General features: G+C 44.8%; 1 protein-coding gene across 5 annotated transcripts in view; it reads right to left on the bottom strand.

The window, feature by feature from the left end:
- HNRNPAB (heterogeneous nuclear ribonucleoprotein A/B) overlaps positions 1-26,611 on the bottom strand; it is a 140,047-nt gene that overhangs the window by 7,646 nt on the left and 105,790 nt on the right. For 4 of the 5 annotated variants that reach the window (XM_040344793.1, XM_040344795.1, XM_040344796.1 and 1 more), the window contains exon 7: positions 5,660-5,815. The exons of the other annotated variant lie outside the window; for it this stretch is intronic. In XM_040344793.1, the coding sequence (XP_040200727.1) occupies positions 5,660-5,815 (156 nt within the window). The remainder of the gene's footprint in view (positions 1-5,659; positions 5,816-26,611) is intronic. 5 annotated transcript variants of the gene reach the window in all.

The following is a 26,611-nucleotide window of genomic DNA, read 5'->3' as shown; positions in this document are numbered from 1 at the left end:
TGTGTACATGTAAAGAATATACATACAGTTGTGCTCATAAGTTTACATACCCTGGCAGAATTTGTTTGTTTTTTTGCCCATTTTCCAGACAAAAAAAAATTGTTCACTCATTGTTTTCACTGAAGCCATTTATTATCAATCAAATAACTGTGTTTACTCTTTAAATCATAATGGCAACAGAAACTACCCAAATTACCCTGATCAAAAGTTTACATACCCTGGTAATTTTGGCCTGATAACATGCACACAAGTTGACACAAATGGGTTTGGATGGCTATTAAAGGTAACCTTCCTCACCTGTGATCTGTTTGCTTGTAATTAGTGTGTGTGTGTGTGTGTGTGTGTGTGTAAATATTAAAAGGACTCCTGACAGACCCTTGCATCTTTCATCCAGTGCTGCACTGATGTTTCTGGATTCTGAGTCACGTGGAAAGCAAAAGAATTGTCAAAGGATCTGTGGGAAAAGGTAGTTGAGCTGTATAAAACACAGGATATGGATATAAAAAGATATCAAAGGGAATTGAGAATCACAATCGGCAGTGTTCAAACTCTAATCAAGAAGTGGAAAGTGAGGGGTTCTGTTGAAACCAGACCACGGTCAGGTAGACTAACAAAAATTTCAGCCAGGAAAATCGTGTGGGATGCAAAGAAAAACACACAAATAACTTTAGGTTAAATACAGGACTCTCTGAAAACATGTGGTATGGCCGTTTCAAGATGCACAAAAAGGAAGCACTTGAAGAAAGATGGGCTGCATAGTCGAGTCGCCAGAAGAAAGCCATTACTACGTAAATGCCACAAAGTATCCCGCTTACAATACGACAAACAGCACAGAGACAAGCCTCAAACCTTCTGGCACAGTCATTTGGATTGATGAGATCAAAATTTTGCTTTTTGTCCACAACCATATCTGCTTCATTTGGAGAGGAGTCAACAAGGCCTATTATGAAAAGAACACCATTCCTACTCTGAAACAAGGAGGTGGATGGCTGATGTTTTGGGAATATGTCATTCACAAATACCACAAGACTTCAAGCTGTCATTGACGTTAAATGGGGCAATACACTGTATTAAAACTTTTGCTCATTTGAGTAGATTCTGTTTTCATTATGATTTAAAAAGATTAAACACAGTTGATTGATAATAAATTACTTCAGCCGAACATTAACCATGAGTGAAAGAAAAACATTTTTTTGTCATTAATATTTTCTGAAAAATGGCCAAGAAATCATAAATTCTGCCAGGGTATGTAAACTTACGAGTACAACTGTATACTATAATAAATATACCTACTTTTTAATTCTAAGTAGACATGCACACCGTTTAAGTAACTCAGAATGTAAGAAGCTTAAAACATCTTGGAGAACCAACCACAGATCTGTGTAGGTAGGCTGCCTCAAATCCTTCTGTCTTATGTAAATCCAGACAAACGCAAATGTTGAGATCAGAGCTCGGTGGGGCCCAAAACACTTTTAAGACTCCTTGTTATTAATGCTAAAGTTAGTTTTTAATGACACTGCCTGTATGTTTGGGGTCATCGTCCTACTGCAGAATAAATCTGGGGGCCAGTCCCACGCCTCCCTGATGGTATGGCAATCTGCCTGCATTTCTCAGCTTAGAGGATACCATTGATACTGACCAAATCGCCAACTCTATTTGCAGAAATGCAGCCCCAACTCACAAGGAACCTTCACCATGCTTCACTGTTGCCTGCAGACACTTAGTACAGACACGTTCCAGCCCTTCGGTGAACAAACTGCCTTCTGCTACAGGCAAATATTACAATTTTGACTTATCTATCCAAAGAACCTGCTGCTATTTGTCTACACCCAGTTCCTGAGTTTGATCATAGTTTAGTTGCTTAGCCTTGTTTCCATCAGAATTCTTCCATAAAGACCACTTCTGGCCAGATTTCTGCAGGTCATAGATGGGTGTACCTAGGTCCCACTGGTTTCTGCCAAATCTGTGCTGGTGGCACCACTGGACATCTTCTGATGTCAAAGGGAAAGGAGCATGATGCGTCTCATTTTCCGCATTAAGTTTCCTTGGCCAACCACTGTCTATAGTCCTCAACATTGCCTGTTCCTATGTGCTTCTTCAAAAACACATCTTCAAACCCCAGTCTCGGAAATCTTTGCTGATGCAGTATAACATTTGTCTCTTACTTTTGCACAATACTGTGCATATATAGCCAGCAAATCTCAAAAGAACAAGCTCTCTTGCAGTTACAGGGAAGAGAAACCATTTAACACAGACTTGGGTGCTTACATTGAACAATTTTATTAATTTTCCATTTGGGATAAAGGTTTTGTATAACGTTTTCTGTAACTGCTTATAAAGTTTGAGCAGAAGTTTGGCTTCAATTTGTTAGGTGTACTAGCAGACACGAACACTCCTCTCTCTCGACCATGCTGCTGTCCAAAAGGTGTCTCCTGAGCTCATTCATCCAGAGTGGGGGCACTCAAATAGAGGTGTGTTACGGACCACTACATCCAATGATTGGTAAGCTGTAATAGATTACATTTTTGAGTTTAATACAGCTTAAAGTTCCAAAATGCTTGATGGGATAAAAGACTCCACCAACCATGCCCCCAGCACTGACAGGGTGACTGCTCCCTCAGCACGAGCACCTGCTGTCAGTCGGTACCATCCTTAAAAGACCGGAAGGGCTTCTGGCCCAGATTCTTGAGCAAACAGGTCAAAAAAGGTCTTCTGTTATTAATGAATTACAGACTGGAAACTTCCCCCATTGTGACAATGTTGTGCTGTGGAGTGAAATAGGGAAATTGGGTTAGTCTCAAAAGTCATCTACAAATCGGACCTAGAACTGCAGAAGTGGAGTTGGATGGCTCCTGAATGGAAAGAACAGACTGAAGTGTCTGTGGCCTGAGTGGTGTCCTGAATGGAAGGAGAAACTTCCAGAAAGTCTGTTTGACACGTTATAATAAAAAAAGAAAATCGTATTTCATGTGGAATTTCAGGGCCCAAACACATTTTTGGACTAAGGATCCAAGATGGGGAGGGTCCTTTTGGTTTAGAAGCCAAGAGGTTGGACATTTTACTAGGTCATGCCCCCCCCCCCCCCCCCCCCCCCGGCTCCAGAAGGACTGCATGGAGATATAGACAGAGAAGGCAGCCGAGAGCAGAATTCTAACTTGAAGTCTCTGGTCATTATCCCCCGTAACAAGACATTGCTACACCTGAAATATGGGTGTAACATGCGCCAATAGGCGGAGTTCTTAAAAAAAAAAAACACACAACATTCGCAAGCGTGCGTCTATAAAAGAATGCCCAATCAAAAAAGTCTGAATTCAGGATAAAATAATCCTCATATGGTGTAGAAAAAAATCCTCCAAATGATAAAGCCGCACTCCTGTGCTCTCATACTAGTGCCCAAATCAAAACGAAACGGTAGGACTCCAACAATGAGAAGTCCTGTGGCGCATGAAAGTAGTTAGGTCAGATCCTAGATATTTGATGTCGCCACGTCAATCCATCATACATACCGTGTTTCCCTGAAAGTAAGACCTACCCCAAAAATAAAACCTACCCTGATTTTCCAGGAGGGCTGCAATATAAGCCCTACACCGAAAATAAGCCCTAGTTTAGGCTGGTTGTGGGCTGCTGGAGTCCTCCCCTTCTCCCAGCTGTCAGCGGGGGATTTCAGCCCCCCTCTGCAAGGCTGAGAGCAGGTAGAAGAGCTCAGGCGGGTCACGGAAGCGCCAAGCTGATCCCTGCTGCTCTCCTCTTTTGCCAGCTGTCATTGGGAGATCTCGGGGCCCACCTTCGCTCTGCAGTGCTTTTGCCAGGGAAGACCGATCAGGCGGGGTCACGGAAGCTGTGTGAAGGTATGCGACACGGTTATATTGCAGACACAAATACCCTTTGCATTCTGCTGTGGTGGCGAGAATTCTGGCAACAGCCACACAGGGAAATGTGCATGATTTTTTTTAAATGTTCCATATAATATAAAATAGAGACCAATAATGCTACTCAATTGTATAAAAACAGTTAGTGCTGTGCAAGTCCAAATCCCCAATACATAGATAGCTTCCAGATTTAACAGCTGCCTGTTGAACAATGGCCCCAAAGCCATCTCGCGAGAGAGAAAGAAAGGGTGGAGAGAGAGAGAGAGCGCGAGAGAAAGGGTGGAGAGAGAGCGCGCAAGAGAAAGGGTGGAGAGAGCGCGCAAGAGAAAGGGTGGAGAGAGCGCGCAAGAGAAAAGGGAGAGAGAGAGAGCGCAAGAGGGGGGGGAGAGAGAGAGAGAGAGAGAGGAGAGAGGGAGAGGGAGAGAGAGAGAGGAGAGAGGGAGAGGGAGAGAGAGAGAGGAGAGAGAGGGAGGGAAGAGAGAGGAGAGAGAGGGAGGGAGGGAAGAGAGAGAGGGAGAGGAGAGAGAGAGAGAGAGAGAGAGAGAGAGAGAGAGAGAGAGGAGAGAGAGAGAGGGAGGGAAGAGAGAGAGAGGGAGGGAAGAGAGAGAGAGGGAGGGAAGAGAGAGAGAGAGAAGAGAAGAGAGAGAGAGAGGGGGGAGAGAGAGAGGGGGGAGAGAGAGAGAGGAGAGAGAGAGAGAGGAGAGAGAGGGGGGGAGAGAGAGAGAGAGAGAGAGAGAGAGAGAGAGAGAGAGAGAGAGAGAGGGGGGGGGCCGGAGTAGGTCTCGGCTCTTCACGGCGCCTACGCACAGGCTATGCGCAGGCACCGTGAAGAGCCAAGCCTATTTCGGCTATTTCCGGAGAAGCGTGACGCGCCAGAGCCGGCCGTCAATCACCTTCTGTCTGGATTGGAACGCCCATTCCCCGTGGGCAGTCGGAATCGTCCATGTACGATTACACAGTGAGTACGGGGATAAAAAATTCGAGACAGGCATACTGTAGCTCGCGCTACAATGCCTGATTTTATGCTAGAAGAAAAATGCGGAAATGGTTAATCATTCTGGTCCTGATCCTCCTAGTGTTATACCTGCAAAGCCAATGAGGGGGCACAATACTTACAATCCTGAGCACCAGCACCAATGGGAATAGGGGCAGACAGTGTCCCAACACATGAAGATTCAGGGGTGCCTGGTTGCAATACAGAATACATCATGCTTGATTGGTGTCCTGCTGTAAAAGGTAACCCACTTGATACAACCACCTGCAAAGGCAAGCACCACCCACAAGATCCAGTGCCAAACGCAACTTACAGGCCTTATTCTTCACACGAGGGTTCGGGTACAGACCCTCTGGAATTTAACCATCCATGGGGATCAATATGCAAAACTTCTACTGCTACACAAGATTCAGCTATAGCAAAAGTCGTGTGCATTTGAGCAGAAAGACAGACCAATCCATCAACTACAGGACTCTAGCAAAAACTAAGGAACATTGGCAGTGGGAGGCGTTATGTTTGGCACTGCCAGTGCTCAATTGCCAGATGGAGCATAACCGAATGGTCCAAGACTTCTCTTGTGCCCTGTGATGCATGATTAGGACGACATTTTCCTAAGATAACAGCAAACTGAAATATACTGACAGTGGGAGGGGCTATTCTGGAATGGTCTACAACTTGCCAGTGTTTATTCCATCTGTAAATAGCAGTATAACCTTAAGGGTGAAAAAACTTTGAAATGGACAAAGGAAAAAAAAAAGTTAAAGTGTGGCAAATATTTATGGATTACAGTACTTACTGTAGTCATATCCTGGCCCATATCCATAATACCCATATCCAGAATAGTCATAGTTGCCATAGCCTCCATAACCTTGTTGGCCATATCCATAGCTTTGATTTCCATAACCCTGACTCCAGTAGTTATTGTAGCCTTGATTCCAGTTCTGTCCTTGACCTGTAAATCATGGTTTAATACTTTAGAAAATCAATTCTAAACAAACATACAGTTTAAGTTTGTAGGGATAGCAAAATCTGAATTAAAAAGCAGCTAAATCAAAGCAAATTTTGCAGCTAACCATGCTTAGATGTGATTTATTAGCTTTTTAGGCATTACTCCACTTTATGTTCACCTGATGATCATGCAAGCCATTCCTGTGTCACTCACTTTGCTGCATCTATGGAGAAGGCCATCATAGTTACCCAAGGCTGCTCTACCAATTTGATTAAATCTATTCTTTATCTCCTTACATAGGGAGGTTTTAATTTGTAGTTAAAGCAGCTAGTTGGGAAAACTGAGGAAATGGTTTAGTTCGCAGAAGTTACAAGGAGGCTGCAATTCACTGGCTAGATATTCATAAACATTGGATTATAGGCTACCTTCAAGCCTTTGCGCAACCCCCACCCCTTGGGCATTTTGACCACATCCTGTGAGACCTCTACTCTTGTTACTCTGCATTGCTTGATAACAACTGAGGGGAGGGTGGCCTGTCCCTTGTAGAAGTTGAAATTTCTTTTATATCAGCTGTACAGTACAGGGGAGAGGCTGAATCCTTATAGAATCTGGAATATCCCCAGGCAATCAGAAGGCTGAACAAAGCAAACAACCATGCCAACAAAAACTGAAAAAAGGTCAAGGACCCAACTCCGTTGCTGAAATAAACCTGAATTTGCAGAATCCTGAACATCCACCCACCCAGTAGAAGAATGTGTTTGCTTTCCAAGGCCACTACCTGGTCTTCAGTTGAGCAACATTTGATATCTGAATGCCCAGGAAACCCCACTAATCTGGTGGAGTAAGCAAACAGGGGGTACAATATCCTTTAGCGTATATGCTTATACAATCATATACTTGGCAATAGCGGTCCTGGCAACAGGGTTTCGAAATAGTTTTTATAAAGAGGTTGTAGCTTTCAGACTGACAGCTCTGATCATGTTCGAACAATGGAGGGCAATATCCTTGAGATGTTCAGGAGCTAGACAATGGAGGGAAATCTCTGAGTTGCTTGGGAGCTAGATAAGGAATAAAAGGACACCAACTTCATGTATGTGCAAGGCCAATATGTCCATATATGTCTAAAACCCTTCTTTCTCCCTAAGATTAGACCGCTTTATCCTTGTGAAATTGTCTCAAAAGTGCAAAGTTTTTGTCATTTTCAAAAATGGACACTCAAGAATTCCCAGTTTCCCACAGTAAAAGCATACTATTTAGGAGACAGTTATAGGTATATGCAAGTAGTGGAGATAGCACACTGTTACTGTAACTCTATACCAAGTATGAGATTTACAAGACAAACCTGTCTTACCTTTCCACATTGCTGGTCTCTGTACGAGTTCAGGCTTCGCCCGTCATGGTGGGCATTCCCCAGTAAAGCTCTTCAGAGTCTAGGAACCATAAAAATGGACCACGCCCCTGAACTATATGTTTTGCAATAAGTGTGCCAATGCAGAATCTAGTGCCAGAAAGCAACATAAAAGGCCACTGCCACAGCCACAGTATGAAGTCTGGGAAAGATTCCCAAGGTTTTACAGAGCGATTGACCAAGATAGGTAGAAGAATGTGAAGAAGAAGTTAAGCAAAGAACATTCTCAAAAAAAAAAAAAATAAAAAAAGTCCATCACCTTCAGGACAGTAGAAAAACCAAGGGTTTCACGACATGGGATATTTATATACCCCCAACCACATCAATAGACTCCAGTTAGCAAGCAGGGAGAACCAGTGTACCAGTGAACAAGATACAAAATTTAAAAGGCAAGTCAAAAAGTCCTATATCTTGAAGTACAAGACTTTATTCTTCGACCATGCAATAATTCAAGGAGTGGACAAGAAAATATCCACCACCACAAGTAGAGAGCTCTGCCTTAGCAAGAACGGGAGACCAAAAAAAAAATGTTTCATTATTCTCCCTTAATCATGTTTTTGTCTAAGAATGAGGGCAGGATTAGACCCAGATGATAACCGGCCAGAGAGGAGCCCATATGAATGTAGGATCCAAAAGGTAGAAGTGTGTGCATCAGCATAGCAACTGGATACATCAATTAAAGAATTGGGCTCAGGAGACTTGTAGTAATCTTCTCCAAGCCACCTCAAGATATGAAAATACAAGGTGTAAAGAAGAATGAAATAAAATGGCACCAGAGTGTGGAAATTTTGTCAGCAATGCAATGACTGCATTGATGTGCGATTACAACTCACGTTGCCTTTGCTAATATTGCTAGGGAAAAATAGGATTTTTTGTACTCACTGTAAAATCCTTTTCCCCGTCGTCCATGGATGGACACAGTCTCAAGTCTTGACAAGTGGGTTATGTTCCTGTTCACAGGAGAGGACTAGGCAGAACATGTTAGATAATTAAATACATGTTACTTTAACAGAATTGAACAGCACCGCTCAGGGGGCGGTCCCTCCGGACATTACCCTCCTCCCTGCATCCTCAGTTCGTAACAAGCAGTACAAACCTAAAAAGGAGGGGGTGGGTGCTGTGTCCATCCATGGACGACAGAGAAAAGGATTTTACGGTGAGTACAAAAAATCCTATTTTCTCTTATCGTCAATGGACGGACACAGCCTTCTCAAGTCTTGACAAGTGGGACGTCCCCAAGCAGCGTCAAAAAACGAGGGGTGGGAACAGTATCACAAAAAAAAACAAAAAAAAACAACTTCACCCCAAACAGAGCTCCTCAACGGAGGAGGTGCAACTTTAAACAGCCGCCTACAAAACCTTTGCGGCCGAAGGAAGAATCAGAAGATGCACTCACATCTACCTTGTAAAATTTAGAAAAAGCGTGAATGGACGACCAATTTGCCGCCTTGCACACCTGTGAGACAGACAGACGCTTGACGTCGGAAAGCTCAGGAAGCACCAATTGCCCTGGTTGAATGTGCCGTGACCGGAAAGGGGGGCGCCCGCCCCCTAAGAGCATAGGCTTGTATGACGGTCTGCCAGATCCACCGAGATATGGTGGCTGACGAGACCGCCAGGCCCTTTTGTGGACCAGACACCGACACAAATAGTGAGTCAGACCTCTGAAACGGAGCTGTAGCAGACAGGTACACCCGCAAGGCACGTACCAAGTCCAAAGTATGAAGTGCAACCTCCCTAGGATGCGCCGGCCAAGGACATAAGGACAGAAGAACAATGTCCTCATTCAGGTGAAAGGCCAAAACCACCTTCGGAAGAAAGGAGGGTTGCGGGTGCAACACCGCCTTATCCTTATGAAGGATCAAGCATGGTGACTTGCAAGACAAGGTCGCCAACTCAGAAACCCTTCTGACAGAAGTAATGGCCACCAAAAGGGCCACCTTCTGAGATGGTATCAATTGAGGAATCGCACTGATGTTTTCAAAGGGAGGTTCCTGAAGAACCGAGAGCACCAGATTCAAATCCCATGGATGAAGAGCTAGTTTAAGAGGGGGAAGTATATGACCAACCACCTGCACAAAGGTACCCACCAGAGAATGGGCCACCAAAGGCCGCCGAAAGAACCCAGCCAAGGCTGAAATCTGTCCCTAAATGGTGCTTAAGGCAAGTTTCTGATCCACTCCATGCTGTAAAAACAGCAGGACCCTGGAAACCGAAAACGTCCGTGGACAATACCCCATCTCTTCGCACAAGGAGATGTAGGCCTTTCAGGTGCGATGGTAGATCTTCTTAGAAGACTTCCGTGCTCTCAGCATGGCTGAGATGACCGTGTCGGAAAGACCCCGGTCCTTTAAAACTTGGCTTTCAATAGCCATACTGTTAAGGCCAGCGACTGTAAAGCAGGATGAAGTATGGGACCCTGAGACAGAAGGTCCTCCCACATTGGCAGCCGCCAGGGTACATCCGCCACCAGGCGCACGAGATCGGCGTACCAAGGACGCCGAGGCCAATCCGGAGTGATTAGAATCATCGGGGTCCCCTCGGCCTCAACTCTGTGGAGCAGCCGAGAAAGCAACCTTAGTGGGGGAAAGGCATAAATTAGCCGATACTGACCCCATGGGGCCACCAACGCGTCTGCTAAGGGATCTCTGGACCTGGTCACGAACCTCGACACCTTGCGGTTGAGGCGAGAGGCCAGGAGATCCACATCCGGTGTGCACTGCCTCCTGCAAAGGAGTTGAAACACCTACGGATGCATTGACCATTCCCCCTGGTCCAGCATCTGGCGACTCAGGTAGTCTGCCTGCCAGTTTTCTACGCCCGGAATGTAGACTGCCGACAGAGCCGGCACACTTCTTTCCACCCACCTTAAGATGTGAGTGTCCTCGTATACTGCAGCGGAGATCCGTGTTCCCCCCTGATGGTTGACATAAGCCACCGCCATGACGTTGTCCGACTGAATCCTGATTGGGCGACCTTGCAACCTCCTCGACCATGAGGAGAGGCGTCGGTCTTAATCAATGTCCACTGGAAGGGAAGGAGCGACTTCCCAGACAGAAGAGCCGGGGATCTCAGCCACCAATACAGAGAGACTCTGACTAGGTGGCTTACCTGAATCTGATGATCCAGAGACAATGGAGACTTGTTCCATTTGGACAGGATCGCCCTCTGCAATACACAAGTGTGGAAGTGGGCATACAATACTGCCTCGAAAGGGGCTACTATCAGACCCAGGACTCGCATGCAAAAACGGAGAGAAGACCATTTGCGGGATGCCAACAGCTTTACTGCAGACTGAAGAGTCTGCAATTTTTCCAGGGGAAGAAAGACTCTAGCTTCCGAGGAGTCCAGAATCAACCCTAGGTACTCCAAACGCTGAGTCGGTACCAGGACAGACTTCTGAATGTTTAACACCCACCCAAATTCTTGGAGGGTCTGGCTGGCTATAGACACATCCCCCTCCAATTCTGAGCCAGAAGCTGCTCTCAGAAGAAGATCGTCTAAGTAGCCCACGATGGCAATGCCTTCGCTGTCTCAGCAAAGCTAGGATCGGTGCGAGGAGCTTGGTGAAAACTCGTGGTGCCGACACTAGTCCAAAATAAAGGGTCACAAACCGATAGTGGTCCTCCCTATCGCAAAAACCTCTGGTGACTTGCGCAAATTGGGACATGCAAGTATGCATCCTTGATGTCCAAGGATACCAGAAAGTCCCCCGGATAGAGCCCAGCCACCACCGAGCGAATGGATTCCATGCGGAACTTCCTTACTCTCACAAAGGCATTTAGGGCTTTGAGGTCCAAGATTGGACGGACCCCGTCCTTCGGGACCACAAACAGATTAGAATAAAAACCCTGAAACGTCTCGTCCTGCGGAACGGGTAAAATATGACCCTGCAAGAAAAAAGGGGGGGGAGCAGTGCACTGCTCCTAGTAGGGTAGACTGATGAGCCGGAAAGAGAGGAAGACTTGAGGGAAAGAATCTGTTCGGTAGATAGGAAAGAAACTATCTTGTACCCCAAAGAGACCACCTCGCAGACCCACTGGTCAGAGAGCAGGGAGGTCCACCGAGCTGTGAACCTGCGAAGCCGTCCCCCCACCCATGAGTCGGGCGGGGGCAAGACTTCATGCAGTGGCGGTTTTGCATGCTGGCTTGTACGACTTACTCACCCAGGGACGTCTTTGTCCCCCAGCTGAGCCCTTGTCGGACTGGGAGGGTTTACCCATGGGCCCTGTGACGAAAATACTGCTTCTAAGTGGGCTTACAGCGCAGCTCCTTCCCCTTGGTGGACTGAGGGAAGAGAGTGCTCTTACCCCCAGTGACATCCTTGATAATGTCGTCCAGTGAGGTACCAAATAGCCTCCAACCCTTAAAGGGTAAAACTGCCAGGGCTTTTTGGATGCTTGGGCAGCAGACCAGCATTTCAGCCAAATCAGGTGGCGCAAAACCACAGCCGAAACAGAAGCTCTGGATATCAAGGGGGCCGCTTCCAATGTAGCATTACAGACATATACAAGGCCCTGGACCAACTGGTCAGCCAGTCTAATAATTTCGGGAGTGAATTGGTGCTCCTCCACGGTCTGGTGCAAAACCTTTGCCCATTCAGTGAGTGTCTGAGACACCAGAGTTGTGGCCACAATGCAGACCCCAGCATGGTAAACATGGAGCGGGTCAGCGCCTCGGACCTCCAATTAGTATGGTCCTTGAAGGCAGGGGTCCCTTCTATAGGGAGAGTGTTCACCTTAACCACTTGCCCACCAGGTCAATTCTGGCACTTCTCTCCTTCATGTGAAAATCTCAATTTTTTTGCTAGAAAATTAATCAGAACCCCCAAACATTATATATTTTTTTTTAGCAGACATCCTAGGGAATAAAATGGCAGTCATTGCAATACTTTTTGTCACACCGTATTTGCGCAGCGGTCTTACAAGCGCACTTTTTTTGGATAAAAATCACTTTTTTGAATTAAAAAATAAGACAACAATACATTTTGCCCAATTTTTTTATATATTGTGAAAGATAATGTTACGCCGAGTAAAATGATACCCAACATGTCACGCTTAAAAAATGGGCCCGCTCGTGGCATGGCGTCAAACTTTTACCCTTAAAAATCTCGATAGGCGACGTTTAAAAAATTCTACAGGTTGCATTTTTTGAGTTGCAGAGTAGGTCTAGGGCTAGAATTATTGCTCTCACTCTAACGATCGCGGCGATACCTCACTTGTGTGGTTTGAATACCGTTTTCATATGCGGGCGCTACTCGCGTATGCGTTTGCTTCTGCGCGCGAGCTCGTCGGGACGGGGCGCTTTAAAAATTTTTTTTTGGTTTTCTTATTTATTTTTATTTAGTTTTATAATTTTTTACACTGAAAAAAAAAAAAAAAATTGATCACTTTTATTCCTATTACAAGGAATGTAAACATCCCTTGTAATAGAAAAAAGCATGACAGGTCCTCTTAAATATGAGATCTGGGGTCAAAAAGACCTCAGATCTCATAATTAGACTTAAATGCAAAAAAAAAAATTTAAAAAAAAAAGTCATTTTTTCAAATGACAAAAAAAAAATGTTTCTTTAAGAGGCTGGGCGGGACTGACGTTTTGACGTCACTTCCGCCCAGCAGAGCTATGAGGACGGGTGAAGGAGATTTCTCCTTCAGTCCCGTCCCCGCTCAGCTGCCGGACACATCCGATCCCCTCCGCCGCTACCGACGGCTCCGGTAAGCGGCGGAGGGCGCGGGAGCCCTCTCCCGCCACCGATAACGGCGATCTCGCGGCGAATCCGCCGCGGAGACCGCCGTTATCGTGTACACCACCGCCCCCTGAAAAGATGAATATCTCGGTTGTGGCAGCAGCTGATGCCGTTATCGAGATATTCAACTTTAAAAAGAGGACGTCTTTTTGACATGGGGCGGTGGTCAAGAGGTTAATTAACCGGGCAATCCACATTTTTTCAAAAGGCTGTCCTCAAAAGGGTACCGGACCGCCAGGCGCTGAGGAACTTCAAAGGACTTCTGCAGCCTTTCCCATTCCTTAACAATGAACTTGTCAAAGAAGGATACACAAGGAAAAACCTTTACAGAGCGGTCTGACTTGTGGGACCCTACACTATCCAGCTTAAGGGAGTCCCTCACAGCAGTGATAAGCACACCAACAAGTGCCCTGTCCTGTACGGACCCAAGTGAGGAGACTTCCTCACAAGGAAGGTCCTGGTCCACATCCTCAGACAACACAGAACAGGGGGCCTGTGCCGCAGCCAGGTCTGAGTCAGAGCATTCCCCAAGCAAAGACGGCGCTTTTTACCCCCCTTACGTCCGCATGTCGCTTCCACCCTGGCAACAAATGATTCCAGGACTGCCAACAAAGTGTCCATGGGAACCGCAGGTGCAGGAGCACCAGCTGCCACCTCTGGCATGTTTGGGGGAAGAAGAACCAGATACTGACTCCATAACCAAACAGATCTCAGGGACCTATTCAAGACCTGAATAAAGTCCACTCTCCTTGCTGCGCCGACCGGGGGATTACCGAGGGGACTCACCAACCCAGCAAAAGACTGTTCAGCGCCGCTGCCCGCCCTCTGCACACAGCGTGTGTGTGAGGAAAATACTGTGAGGTAAAGCTCTGTGAGGAGATATGTGCTGCGCGCTGTGTAGAAGCCAGCACTAGAGGCCAAAACCACAAACAAAATGGCCGCCAGACGCCTCAAAGAGAACAGGGCACGGCTACAGTAAAATGGCTTACCGTAATAGCAAGCTGTGCCATAGCGTGACCACAACAAAATGGCCACCAATGGGAATTCCCAATGTAAAACAGCAAACAAAAAATTGCGCCGTCAAAATAGCAGTGAAACGCCGCAATGTGGATGAGAAGGCCTAATGGGGCCTTCCTAAGCAAACACACCCCCACAGAAAAATACAGGCCCAGACACCCTACAGTCCCCTGGTGGGAAAAGGGAGCCCACCCACAGGTCTACCCCAGTAGCAGCAGTAGAGCAGCAGAGGGAAACATGACAGAGAGCAGAGAAAGGGAGGATCCCCTAACCCCAGGAATGCCCAGCCATACCGACCCGCCAAGGTGGGAAGGACTGTACTTACCCGGCCATGCAAGGACCCGCTGACACATTCCTGACAGGCATACAACCGCGTTGGAGTAGCTGTCGGCCCGGTCCACTGTGAGTGAGAACACCACAGCCCAGTAATGTGTGGACCCTGGAGCAAAAGGTCACTGGCCACCCCAGGAGTCATGGGGTATGTCGTGGCAGACCAGCCCTTAGCAATGGTGTGCTCACGCTCGCTGGCCAGACTGAGGAGGAGGGACTACAAGGATCTATATATCCAGCCTGTCTGTCAGCCGGCAGTTGATAGAAGATTCTCAAAGAAATAAAATAAAGATAAAAATTTCCTCAGGGCGCTGGGCCCAAAAGGGAGCCATACGTCCTCCTTTGCTAGGCAGAAAAAAACTGAGGCTGCATGCTGCAGGGAGGAGGGTTATGTCTGGAGGGACCGCCCCCTGGGCGGGGCTGTTCAACTCTGTTAAAGTAACATGTATTTAAACTATCCAACATGTTCTGCCTAGTCCTCTCCTGTGAACAGGAACATAACCCACTTGTCAAGACTTGAGAAGGCCGTGTCCGTCAATGGACAATAAGAGAAATACACTCAATGGCAGTCTACAGGAGATCCGGCAGAAGGATAGCTACTGCAGTACCAAGGACAGATGTTTATGCCCATGATGGGATACATGTCCCAAAAACAGACAAGGGGCCCTGTGCAGGATTTGAAATTTCCTGCAATTCTTCCTTGGACGAAATGAGATTACAACCCCTTGCGACTATAAAAGCAGCAATGAGGTATAGGGAAACATTCTTTGTGAAACAGAACAGGTAAAACAAAAACAGAGCAAGACAGGTGGGCTCATTCAATAGGAAGGTGTGATTGTGGGGTAGAACCCGCCTTCCACAGTTGTTGCCTCAAAGAATTTTCAAATAAACCTCGTGGTAACACATGGCAATGGCAGCAGATGCTAGGCAGCAAAATACCTTGCTGGGGCCCATTCACAGGTATGTTGACAAATGCTGCATGGCCTTCAATAAGAGGAACATCACAATAGTTAAGCAACTACACTGTTACAAAGAAACAGTATATAGCATTGAGCAGTCATTCCATGTGGAAGCAGGACACTAGTCCTGAGGAAGCAGATTCATTTCTCAAACGCATAGACCCATGAAAGGGGTGTAGGATAATATTTTATGAATATAAAAAAGCATCATCAAAAAAGGACTACTTGAGACCAATTCTGGTCTAGTTCCAACTGTGGAAGGCCAAAATGCACTTCAACCACAGAGTAATTTATAGGATTGAAGTGCTTGTGCTTACACTAGGCAAAGAAAGATTTCCCAGTACAATAACATTTCTACAAGTGTCTTTTTAAGATCTGGCACTCAACAGCCATGCTGTAAAAGCCAGTCAGTGCTTGAGAAGCAGGATCAAACAGGGGGCCCAGAGACAGAAGGTCTGGTTTGTTTTGAAGTGGCCAGGAATATGGAAAGGTCTCTGATTTTAAAATAAATTTGGAAAAAACAGAGATATTAAATATAGACACACCCCTAAAAGATAAAAAAGAGAATTAAAAGCACTATATCCCTTTGTGTGGTGAGAAAGGGGACTGAAATATCTAGGAGTCTATTTATCAGTAATAACAACGGATTTATATCAAGATAATTATATTCCCCTACTGAATAAAATCAAACAGGATCTGAAGGGATACCAGGCATACAGATTGTCATGGCTAGGAAGGATAAATGTAATTAAAATGATGACACTTCCGAAATTTCTGTATATCTTCCAGAGCTTGGCAATCTGTATCCCCGGGGCATATTTTAGAACCCTGAGAAGTCTAATACAAACATTTATTTGGAAGGGGAAAGGAAGTCGTATCTCATATAAAGCAATGAGTAGATTAAGAGAAAATGGGGGAGTACTACTTCCAGACCCCCAAAAATACTATGAAGCAGCAGTAATAAAAATAGTTATAGACTGGGTTCATAATATATCACATAAGAAATGGGTATCCCTTGAAGAAAATATGAGTAAAATGAAGTTCGGTCAGATTATTTGGATCCCGAAAAAATATAGAGATCTTCCTAAGGCACCTGCCCCAATCACAATAGAAACACTAAAGATATGGGATAAAGTAATTAAGGATACGAAAGGGCAATATAATAGCCCATTGATGCCCTTAACGGGAAATGATTATTTTCCCCCGGGGAAAAATAATAAACTGTACCTAAAATGGACCCACTCGGATAGACTGAGGTTAGGGGATGTTTTAAAGGGGAACAGGTTATGCCAATTAGAAGAATTACGAGAAAAATATGGAATATCGCAGTGGGATAGTTGGAGATATATGCAGCTCCAACATTTCACTGAATCCCTTCCAAAGCCTTTGCGAAGTATTGAAAGATTAAATCCCTGGGAGAGACTAATAGACCAGGGAGGGATGAATAGAAAAGGGATGATTTCTAAAATATACAAGGTGCTGATATCCTCTAATGAGGAGGGGTCAACACATCCTCTGGAAAAATGGGAGATTGAACTAAAACAAAAAGCTCCAGAGAAGCTGAAGATGAGGGTCATGGACTATGTACACTCCACCTCAAAGGATATAAAGGTGAAAGAAATGAACTATAAACTATTGGCCAAATGGTACTATGTCCCCACTAAAATGCATAAAATAAATTGTGATACATCGCCCCTGTGTTGGAGGGAATGTGGGGAAGAAGGAAATCATGCTCATATCTGGTGGCAATGTAGAATTATTCAAACATATTGGGGGGAGGTACTAGGCTTAAAAAAACAGATAGAAGGGAAGGAGATAGGACTGGATCCCTGGAAAATGTTTATTTCATGCCATGGAAGGTCAGAGGAAAGAATATAGAGCATCCCTCACCCAATTTCTTTTAAATGCAGCGAAAGCATTAATCCCGAGAAATTGGAGAATTAAGGATCCACCAAGGATAAAAGAATGGTTTAGTGAGGTAGATAGAATAAGAGGCAGAAATAAAATTCCAAGAAATCTGGGGAAAATGGACATACTTTAAGCAATCCCAGATTTATCTGAAGATCATGGGGAAATAAGAAAGTTAGCAGGCTGGTACCTAGAAAGGGATCTTTATTCCCTCTCCCCCCCCCTTTTTTTTTTCCTTCACATAATATGAAGTGATATGGAGGACAGACGGTCCACCATCACCAAAAAACATTCTGCTGCTTCTCCTGAGTACGGAGATACCACATGTGTGGGACTTTTTGGGAGCCTAGCCGCGTACGGGACCCCAAAAACCAATCACCGCCTTCAAGATTTGTGTGAGTGAAATCAAAAATGTATGTCCTTAGAAATCTTGAAGGTGGTGATTGGTTTTCGGGGTCCCGTACGCGGCTAAGCTTCCAAAAAGTCCCACACATGTGGTATCCCCGTGCTCAGGAGAAGCAGCAGAATGTATTTTGGGTGCAATTCCACATATAACCATAGCATGTGTGAGAAATCTATCATTTAGTGACAACATTTTGTAATTTTTTTTTAATTTTTGGTCAATATTCAATCACTTGGGGCAAAAAAATTAAATATTCCATGGACTCAACATGCCTCACAGCAAATAGCTTGGGGTGTCTTCTTTCCAAAATGGGGTCATTTGGGGGGGTTTTGTGCTATTTTGGCATTTTATGGCCTTCAAAACTATGATAGGTAGTGAGGAGTGAAATCAAAAATGTATGCCCTTAGAAATCTTGAAGGCGGTGCTTGGTTTTCGGGGACCCGTACGCGGGTAGGCTCCCAAAAAGCCCCACACATGTGGTATCCCCGTACTCAGGAGAAGCAGCAGAATGTATTTTGGGGTGCAATTCCACATATAACCATGGCATGTGTGAGCAATATATAATTTAGTGACAACTTTGTGCAAAAAAAAATCAATTTGTCATATTCCCGCAACTTGTGTCAAAATATAAAATATTCCATGGACTCGACATGCCTCTCAGCAAATAGCTTGGGGTGTCTTCTTTCCAAAATGGGGTCATTTGGGGGGGTTTGTGCTATTTTGGCATTTTATGGCCTTCAAAACTATGATAGGTAGTGAGGAGTGAAATCAAAAATTTGTGCCCTTAGAAATGCTGAAGGCGGTTCTTGGTTTTCGGGGTCCCGTACGTGGCTAGGCTCTCAAAAAGTCCCAAACATGTGGTATCCCCGTACTCAGAAGAAGCAGCAGAATGTATTTTGGGGTGCAATTCCACATGTAACCATGGCATGTGTGAGCAATATATCATTTAGTGACAACTTTTTGTAAAAAAAAAAAATTATTCAATCACTTGGAACAACAAAAAAAAAATATTCAATGGACTCAACATGCCTCTCAGCAGTTTCCTTGGGGTGTCTACTTTTCAAAATGGGGTCATTTGGGGGGGGGGGGTTTTGTACTGCCCTGCCATTTTAGCACCTCAAGAAATGAGATAGGCAGTCATAAAATAAAAGCTGGGTAAATTCCAGAAAATGTACCCTAGTTTGTAGACGCTATAATTTTTGCGAAAACCAATAAATATACGCTTATTGCGATTTTTTTTACTAAAGACATGTGGCTGAATACATTTTGGCCTAAATGTTTGACTAAAATTTAGTTTTTTAGATATTTTTTACTTTTTGTTATAAGAAAAATCATTTTTTTTTTCAAAATTTTCTGTCTTTTTCCGTTTATATCGCAAAAAATAAAAATCGCAGAGGCAATCAAATACCATCAAAAGAAAGCTCAATTTGTGGGAAGAAAAGGACGCAAATTTTGTTTCGGTACAACCTTGCATGACCTCGCAATTACCAGTTAAAGCAGCGCAGTGCCAAATTGTAAAAACACCTTGGGTCTTTAGGCAGCATATTGGTCCGGTCCTTAAAGCGGAGTTCCGGCCACAATTGCACTTTTTAAATATAAATACCCCTGTAATACACAAGCTTAATGTATTCTAGTAAAGTTAGTCTGTAAACTAAGGTCAGTTTTGTTAGGTTGTTACAGCATTTAGACACTTTATAAAATAGAAATTGACTGGGGCCATCTTAAGTGTGTGCATCATGAAGCCAGACTGTATGACTTCCTGGATTTCAGCCTTGCAAATCTCGCACATGCTCAGTGCTGCACAAGCAGTGTCAGATCAGGTTTCAGCACCTGTGCTGTCCAAGTCACATGATTCTTCCAGACTGGGGAATGCACAGACTCCTGGAAAGTCACACCCACTACATTCCCAGGAGTCTGTGCGGTGTAGGTTAGGAAGCATTAAGCACCTAGGTGCAGGAAGTGGGAAGATTAACTATTCTGCCTAGCAACAACACTTTGAAGGCATCTAAAAAAAAAAAAAAAAAAATCGTAAAGGACTAATGACATTTTTGTAAAACTACTGATGTAATGTTATATTTATGAGTGGAACTCCACTTTAAGTGGTTAAAGGACATCATTATAGAGACAGCATTGTAAGGATGGACCTAGATTTGTACCCACACAAATGTTTTTTGTATTGTTGCAATATGTAGTTTGTATATGTTAATGTAATATGTATGAAGAACTTGCGAATTTTATAATGATTGGTGATTTCAAAAATGTTTTTAAAGAAAGCATGTAAAAGTTTTTCTATTTTTGTGAAAACAATAAAAATAATTTAAAATGAAGTGGCCAGGAAGAGTCCTGAAAGTTGAGAATGTCTGTACCAGATTATTCCAGGCCAGTTTGATGCAGTCAGAATCTGTTTTTCTCTCTGTGGGGAAGTAGTCAAGGCAGAATCTGCACTGGCGGAAAGGCATATATGAACTGGAATGGAGTCCAGGGAGTTACAAAGCATCTAAAGACACCAATCCAACCTGTGGTGTGTGTGTATGCAGGGCTCAAAATTTCAAGTCCTGAGCTACTAGCCAGGCCTTAAGAGTTACTCGCCGCCAGTTGCCCCACCCAACCCCGCCCTTTGTAAATGATCATATTTTATTCAGATCATACATGGTATGCAGGGTCGTATAATGTTAATTGGACCCTGGGCAAACATTTCCATGCCCACTGTAGAAACACTACCGGAGAGGGTCAGAAAAACTACAGACATACTACAGGAGAGGACCAGAGAGACTGCAGACATGACAAGGAGAGGGTCAGAGAGACTGCAGACATGGCAAGGAGAGGGTCAGAGACTGCAGGCATGACAGAGAGAGGGTCAGAGAGACTGCAGGCATGACAGAGAGAGGGTCAGAGAGACTGCGGGCATGACAGAGAGAGGGTCAGAGAGACTGCGGGCATGACAGAGAGAGGGTCAGAGAGACTGCGGGCATGACAGGAAGAGGGTCAGAGAGACTGCAGGCATGACAGGGAGAGGGTCAGAGAGACTGCAGGCATGACAGGGAGAGGGTCAGAGAGACTGCAGGCATGACAGGGAGAGGGTCAGAGAGACTGCAGGCATGACAGGGAGAGGGTCAGAGAGACTGCAGGCATGACAGGGAGAGGGTCAGAGAGACTGCAGGCATGACAGGCAGAGGGTCAGAGAGACTGCAGGCATGACAGGGAGAGGGTCAGATAGACTGCAGGCATGACAGGGAGAGGGTCAGAGAGACTGCAGGCATGACAGGGAGAGGGTCAGAGAGACTGCAGGCATGACAGGGAGTGGGTCAGAGAGACTGCAGGCATGACAGGGAGAGGGTCAGAGAAACTGCAGGCATGACAGGGAGTGGGTCAGAGAGACTGCAGGCATGACAGGGAGAGGGTCAGAGAGACTGCAGGCATGACAGAGAGAGGGACTGCAGACATGGTACAGGTACTGTGGATGGTGTGGTGATGAATGTCTCCCCCCTCCCTCCACATTTCTGTAGAGGGGGAGATGTTGCAGCTCAGTGTACACAGCTCTAGGACCTGGGAGAGCATGTCCTCCCTCTACACTTGTTCAGTGTGATCCCTGACCCCTCCCCCTGCTCTGAGTGTCGGACTCCTCTGCTCACTTTCTTCTCACTCAAATCGTCAGCAGTGTCCAGATCCAGACAGCACACAGGTCCCCTCATACTCACAGCCAGTCATTTCAGACAGCAAGTCCTCTCCTGTTCCCTTCCGTTGTCAGCCAGTCGGAAGTCGGAAGTTACATCTTCCTCCTCTGAATGCCAGTACTCCAAGCACCTGATTGGTTGTTAGGACGCTAGCAACCAATCATTTTAACAGGCGGGATTTGGGAGACAACAGGAGAAAGCCACTTGATTGGGCACCTTTTCTGCTACTCGCAACCAGTTAATTTGTACTCGCCAAATGCTAGCAGGCGAGTACAAATTTTGAGGGCTGGTGCATGTATGCAAGTCAATAGTAAATCGCAAATATCCCTGTATGCTGTGATCGTCAAGACGCCCATCTAATAGTCAAATTTTTTAAAGCATCGACACTCCCTGCTGATACCACAGCTTGTGGAAGAGAATTCCACATCCTTACCAAAATGTAGTAATTAACCCTCTATGCAGTTTAAGGTTAAACCCTCTCCTCTTCCAATTTCAAGCGTGTCTTTTTAAACCCCCTCCCACTGAAACGTTTTTTTTCCCTATGCTAGAGTCACCAGTAAGGCATTCGTATTTGGCCATCATATCCCCTCTCAAGCATCTCCTCTCCGAAGAGAATACGTTTGATGCTTGTCTTTCCCCACAACTGAGGTCCTCCAGTCCCTTTATTAGCTTTTCTGTCCTTCTCTGAAACATTTCCAGTTCCAGCACATCCTTCTTGAGGACTGGTGCCCAAAAGTGGACAGCATACTCAGATGTGGCCAGACCAGAGTCTTGTAGAGTGGGAGAATTATTGTATCATTCTTCGAGTATATCCCTTTTTGATGCATGCCAATATTCTGTTGGCTTTTCGTGCAGCCGGTTTGCATTGTATGCCATTGCTGAGCCTGGCATTTACTAGGATCCCTATCCTGGATTCTCCCAGAGGTTCTCCCCCTAGTGAGTAAATTGCGTGTGTATTTATTGCACCCATATGCATTACTTTACATTTGTCAGCATTAAACCTCTTGCCATGTAGTTGGCCACCCCCATTATTTTGTTTAGGTCTTCTTGTAAGGTTTCCACAACTTGCTGTGAAGTTATTGCCCTGTTTAGCTTTGAATTGTCAGCAAACACTGCCGCGATATCATTCATGAATGAAAAAAATAACAGAATTGGTCCTTAGACAGATCCTTGGGGAACAGATACTTACCGCACCAGACCATTCTGAGTACTTGCTATTTGATACCACCCTTTGGACCCGCCCCTGTAGCCAGTTTTCTATCTAGATACATACCCTATGGTCCATGCCGACATACCTCAGTTTGTAAAGTAAATGTTTATGGGAAAATGTATCAAATGTCTTTGCAAATTCCAAATAAAAGGAAGACCTGTGGATGTGTTTTATCTATATATGGCCACTCACTTCCTCATAGAATGATAGAGTGGTCTGGCAAGAACGAGCCTTCATAAATCCATGAAGATTACGATCAAAGATACGGTTTTTATCAGCAAATTCTTGGATATGGTCCCTTATCGTCCTCTCCAATAGCTAAACTATTGATGTTAGACTGACTAGCCTATATTTTTTAAAGATATATCTTGGCCCTTTTCTAAATATTGGTACCACGTTAGCTTTTCTCCAATCAGCTGGTACCATTCCAGTCAGTAAACTTTCCATAAAAATTAGGAACAGTCTAGCTATCACCTGACTGAGTTCCTTAAAACGGAGTTCCATTTTTTTGTTTTTGCATCAATATATTTTTTTTAATAAACTTATTTATAGAACTCATGTTTTACGGATGGGCCGCCCCTCGATTGCCGATTTCACAAAGTAAAATAACATTCTGCTTTGCTGGTATTTTTAATCTTGCTTGTGGGCATGTGAAGCCCACAAGCACCATCTTCCGGGACACGGTGCAGCTGAGTGACCAACATGCACCGCCCGTTCTCGCGCAGTATGTACAGCTCGCAGTTGCCATCACAAGGGCATCGTCGTTGGAAGTTCCCGCCCATTTGTGATGGCAACAAAGCCCTCGGCGCGGCCCACTGATTCCTGGGAAATGATGACACACATCTCCCAGGAGCACCAGTGAGCACGGGCGCCAAGGGAAATGTCAGGCGCCACAGAGAGGAAGTGGCAGAATACAAAGGACCCCATAGCAACAGTGCTGAACGGGTGAGAAGAAAATTATTTTAAATGTTTTTTTGCTGATGCATAATTCTGTGCAAAGTTTCTGCAAAGTTTTTTTTTTGGGGTGGAACTCGGCTTTAAAAACCCTTGGGTGTAAGCCATCTGGTACTTGGTGAGGTTTAATCCAAACTAAAGCATCTGAATAGTCCTTTGGATATTTGGAGACAAAGGGGAGAAGAGAAGAGAAGTCCCCTTTAAAAAGGGGTTTGTCTAGGTACCCTATTAAAAAGGTAAAACCAATGACCTGAGTTTACAAGACAGCAAGGCCAGAACAGAGGCCAAGTGACCTTATTGGCCCTTTCTATGGAGGCACAGAAATTAGTGAAGGAGGTACGTAAACGGGAATATGTAGAGAAGCAACTTTGGTTATTGCCTTTAGATGAGGAAAAGGGTTGGCATTCAGTAGATATTACCATGAGGATCCCACACAAACTGGTTGAGAGCTGGGAAAAATGACAATGTAGAAAAGTCTGCTTTAGTCAAACAGGCCGCTTGTTGCATTGTCTGAGTGCTAGAATCAGATGCAGAGACCATTGTTAAAATGGTATCTTTCTTCGATTCCGGAAAAGCATCACTTTGTAGTCTGAGCATTTTGTTTTTCCCCTTTTAAAAAGTATGGCTTTTAATGAGCAACCACAATTACAGCCTTTAAACCAGACCACACAAAACAAAAACAAAAAATCAGCAAGTAACCAGTACAACTGACTTGTACAGTACGAGCTAGATTCATAGAGCTCGGCACAGGTTTTTGCCGACGTAGCGCATCCCATTTGCACTACGCCGACATAACATAGTGTGGCAAAGCCAGTATTCACAAAGCACTTGCTCCTTAAGTTACGTCGGCGTAGCGAAAATGGGCCGGCGTAAGCCCGCCTAATTCAAATTAGGCAGGTAGTGGGCGTTCTACATTTAAATTAGCCGAGACCCGATGTAAATGAATGGCCGTTCGTACGGCGCATGCTCAGAATCACGTCGCAAATACTCCCTAAGAAACGTCGGCTCAATGCTTTCGACGTGAACGTAACCTATGCACAGCCCCATTCACGTACCACTTACGTAAAATTCGACGGCTGTTCCGACGTCCATACCTTAACATTGGCTGCGCCTCATATAGCAGGGATAACTTTACGCCGGACGTAAGCCTTACGTAAACGGCTTAGCGGGAGCTAGTACGTTCGTGAAACGGCGTATCTAGCTAATTTACATATTCTACGCGTAAATCTACGGAAGCGCCCCTAGCGGCCAGCGTAAATATGCACCCTAGATACGACGGCGTACTAAGACTTACGTTGGTCGGATGAAGCAGAAATTAAGGCGTATCTTGTTCCCTGAATAGCACGCATAGATACAACGGCGCATCTTTTAACTTACGCGGCGTATCAATAGATACGCCGACGTAAGCCGTTTCTGAATCTAGCTCTACATTTCCAACATAGGAGTACAGACCATAAGGGCTAATCTATAATACCAGCACGGACTTGGATCACTTTTCAGAGGCATTCAACAGGTAATAGGTCACCACCTAATTACCCATTTAAAAATGGTTTAGAAAACTTCTCCATGAGAAAAGCTGTCCATCACCCCAAGACTAGCAAAAAATTGCAGTCCCACGGAGCATTTTTGAAGACTTCCTGTACAGAAAAATTTTAATATTTATTCTAGGGTTTAGATTTAATATGGTTACATTACTGACAAGTTAAAGTGATCCTTTAACCACTTGGCATCCTGCCTATTGTTAAAAGACGGCCACAAGGTGGCTCTCAATTGCCGGGAGGACGTCTTTAGGGCCCGCGCGCGCCCACCACATCACTGAGATGCCGATGCGCGTGCCTGGCGGCCGCGATGTCCTCCAGGCTCCCGCGATCGACGGTTACACAGACAAGGACGTGGATCTGTGTGTGTAAACACACAGATCCACGTCCTGTCAGGGAGAGGAGACTGATGCTGTGTCCCTTGTACATAGGGACAGAGATCGGTCACCTCCCCCATCTAGGAGCCAGCTAAAAAAGTTAGGAGCCAGAAAACGCACCCCGTCCCGACGAGCTTGCGCACAGAAGCGAACACATACGTGAGCAGCGCCCGCATATGTAAACGATGTTCAAACCACACATGTAAGGTATCCCTGCGATTGGTAGAGCGAGAGCAATAATTCTAGCCCTAGACCTCCTCTAACTCAAAACATGCAACCTGTAGATTTTTTTAAACGTCGCCTATGAAGATTTAAAAGGGTAAAAGTTTGTCGGCATTCCACGAGCGGACGCAATTTTGAAGCGTGACATGTTGGGTATGAATTTACTAGGCGTAACATTATCTTTCATAATATTAAAAAAAATGGGGATAACTTTACTGTCGTCTTATTTTTTTTTAATTAAAAAAAGTGTAATTTTTTCCCCAAAAAGTGCGCTTGTAAGACCGCTGCGCAAATACGGCGTGACAGAAAGTATTGCAACGATTGACATTTTATTCTCTAGGGTGTTAGGATAAAAAATATATATAATGTTTGGGGGTTCTAATTAAAAGGGAAGAAGATGGCAGTGAAAAATAACTTGTAATACCAAAGGCTCACCACCAGATGGCGCCAGCTCACAAAAAAAACCCACCTTCCAAACCAAGTCGCCAGGACACTATTTCTAGTCACCATGGTGACCTGGCGCCCGGGATTTGTCGAGCCCTGGTTAACCCCTTCCCTGCCAGTCACATTTACACAGTAATTAGTGCACTGTATAAATGTGAATGGTCCCAAAAATGTGTCAAATGTGTCCGCCATAATGTCGCAGTCCCCCAAAAAAAAAAAAAAACGCAGATCGCTGCCATTACTAGTATAAAAAAAAAAAATAAAAAAATTCTGTCCCCTATTTTGTAGGCACTATAACTTCTTTTGTGCAAACCACTCGCTTATTGCAATTTTTTTTTTTTTTTTACCAAACATATGTAGAAGAATACATAATCGGCCTAAACTGAGAAATTTAAAAAAAAAAAAATATTTATTAGAGCAAAAAATAGTGTTTTTTTTTTTTTTTCAAAATTGACGCTCTTTTTTTGTTTATAGCGCAAAAAAAAAAAAAAAAAACAGGTGATCAAATACTACCAAAAGAAAGCTCTATTTGTGGGGGGGGGGGGGGGGGGGGGGGGAAAGGACGTCAATTTTGTTTGGGAGCCACGTCGCACAACTGCGCAATTGTCA

The sequence above is a fragment of the Rana temporaria genome, chromosome 3 (genome assembly GCF_905171775.1).
Source record: "Rana temporaria chromosome 3, aRanTem1.1, whole genome shotgun sequence".
NCBI classification, from domain to species: Eukaryota; Metazoa; Chordata; class Amphibia; order Anura; family Ranidae; genus Rana; species Rana temporaria.
This window is presented reverse-complemented; position numbering and strand designations above follow the sequence as displayed.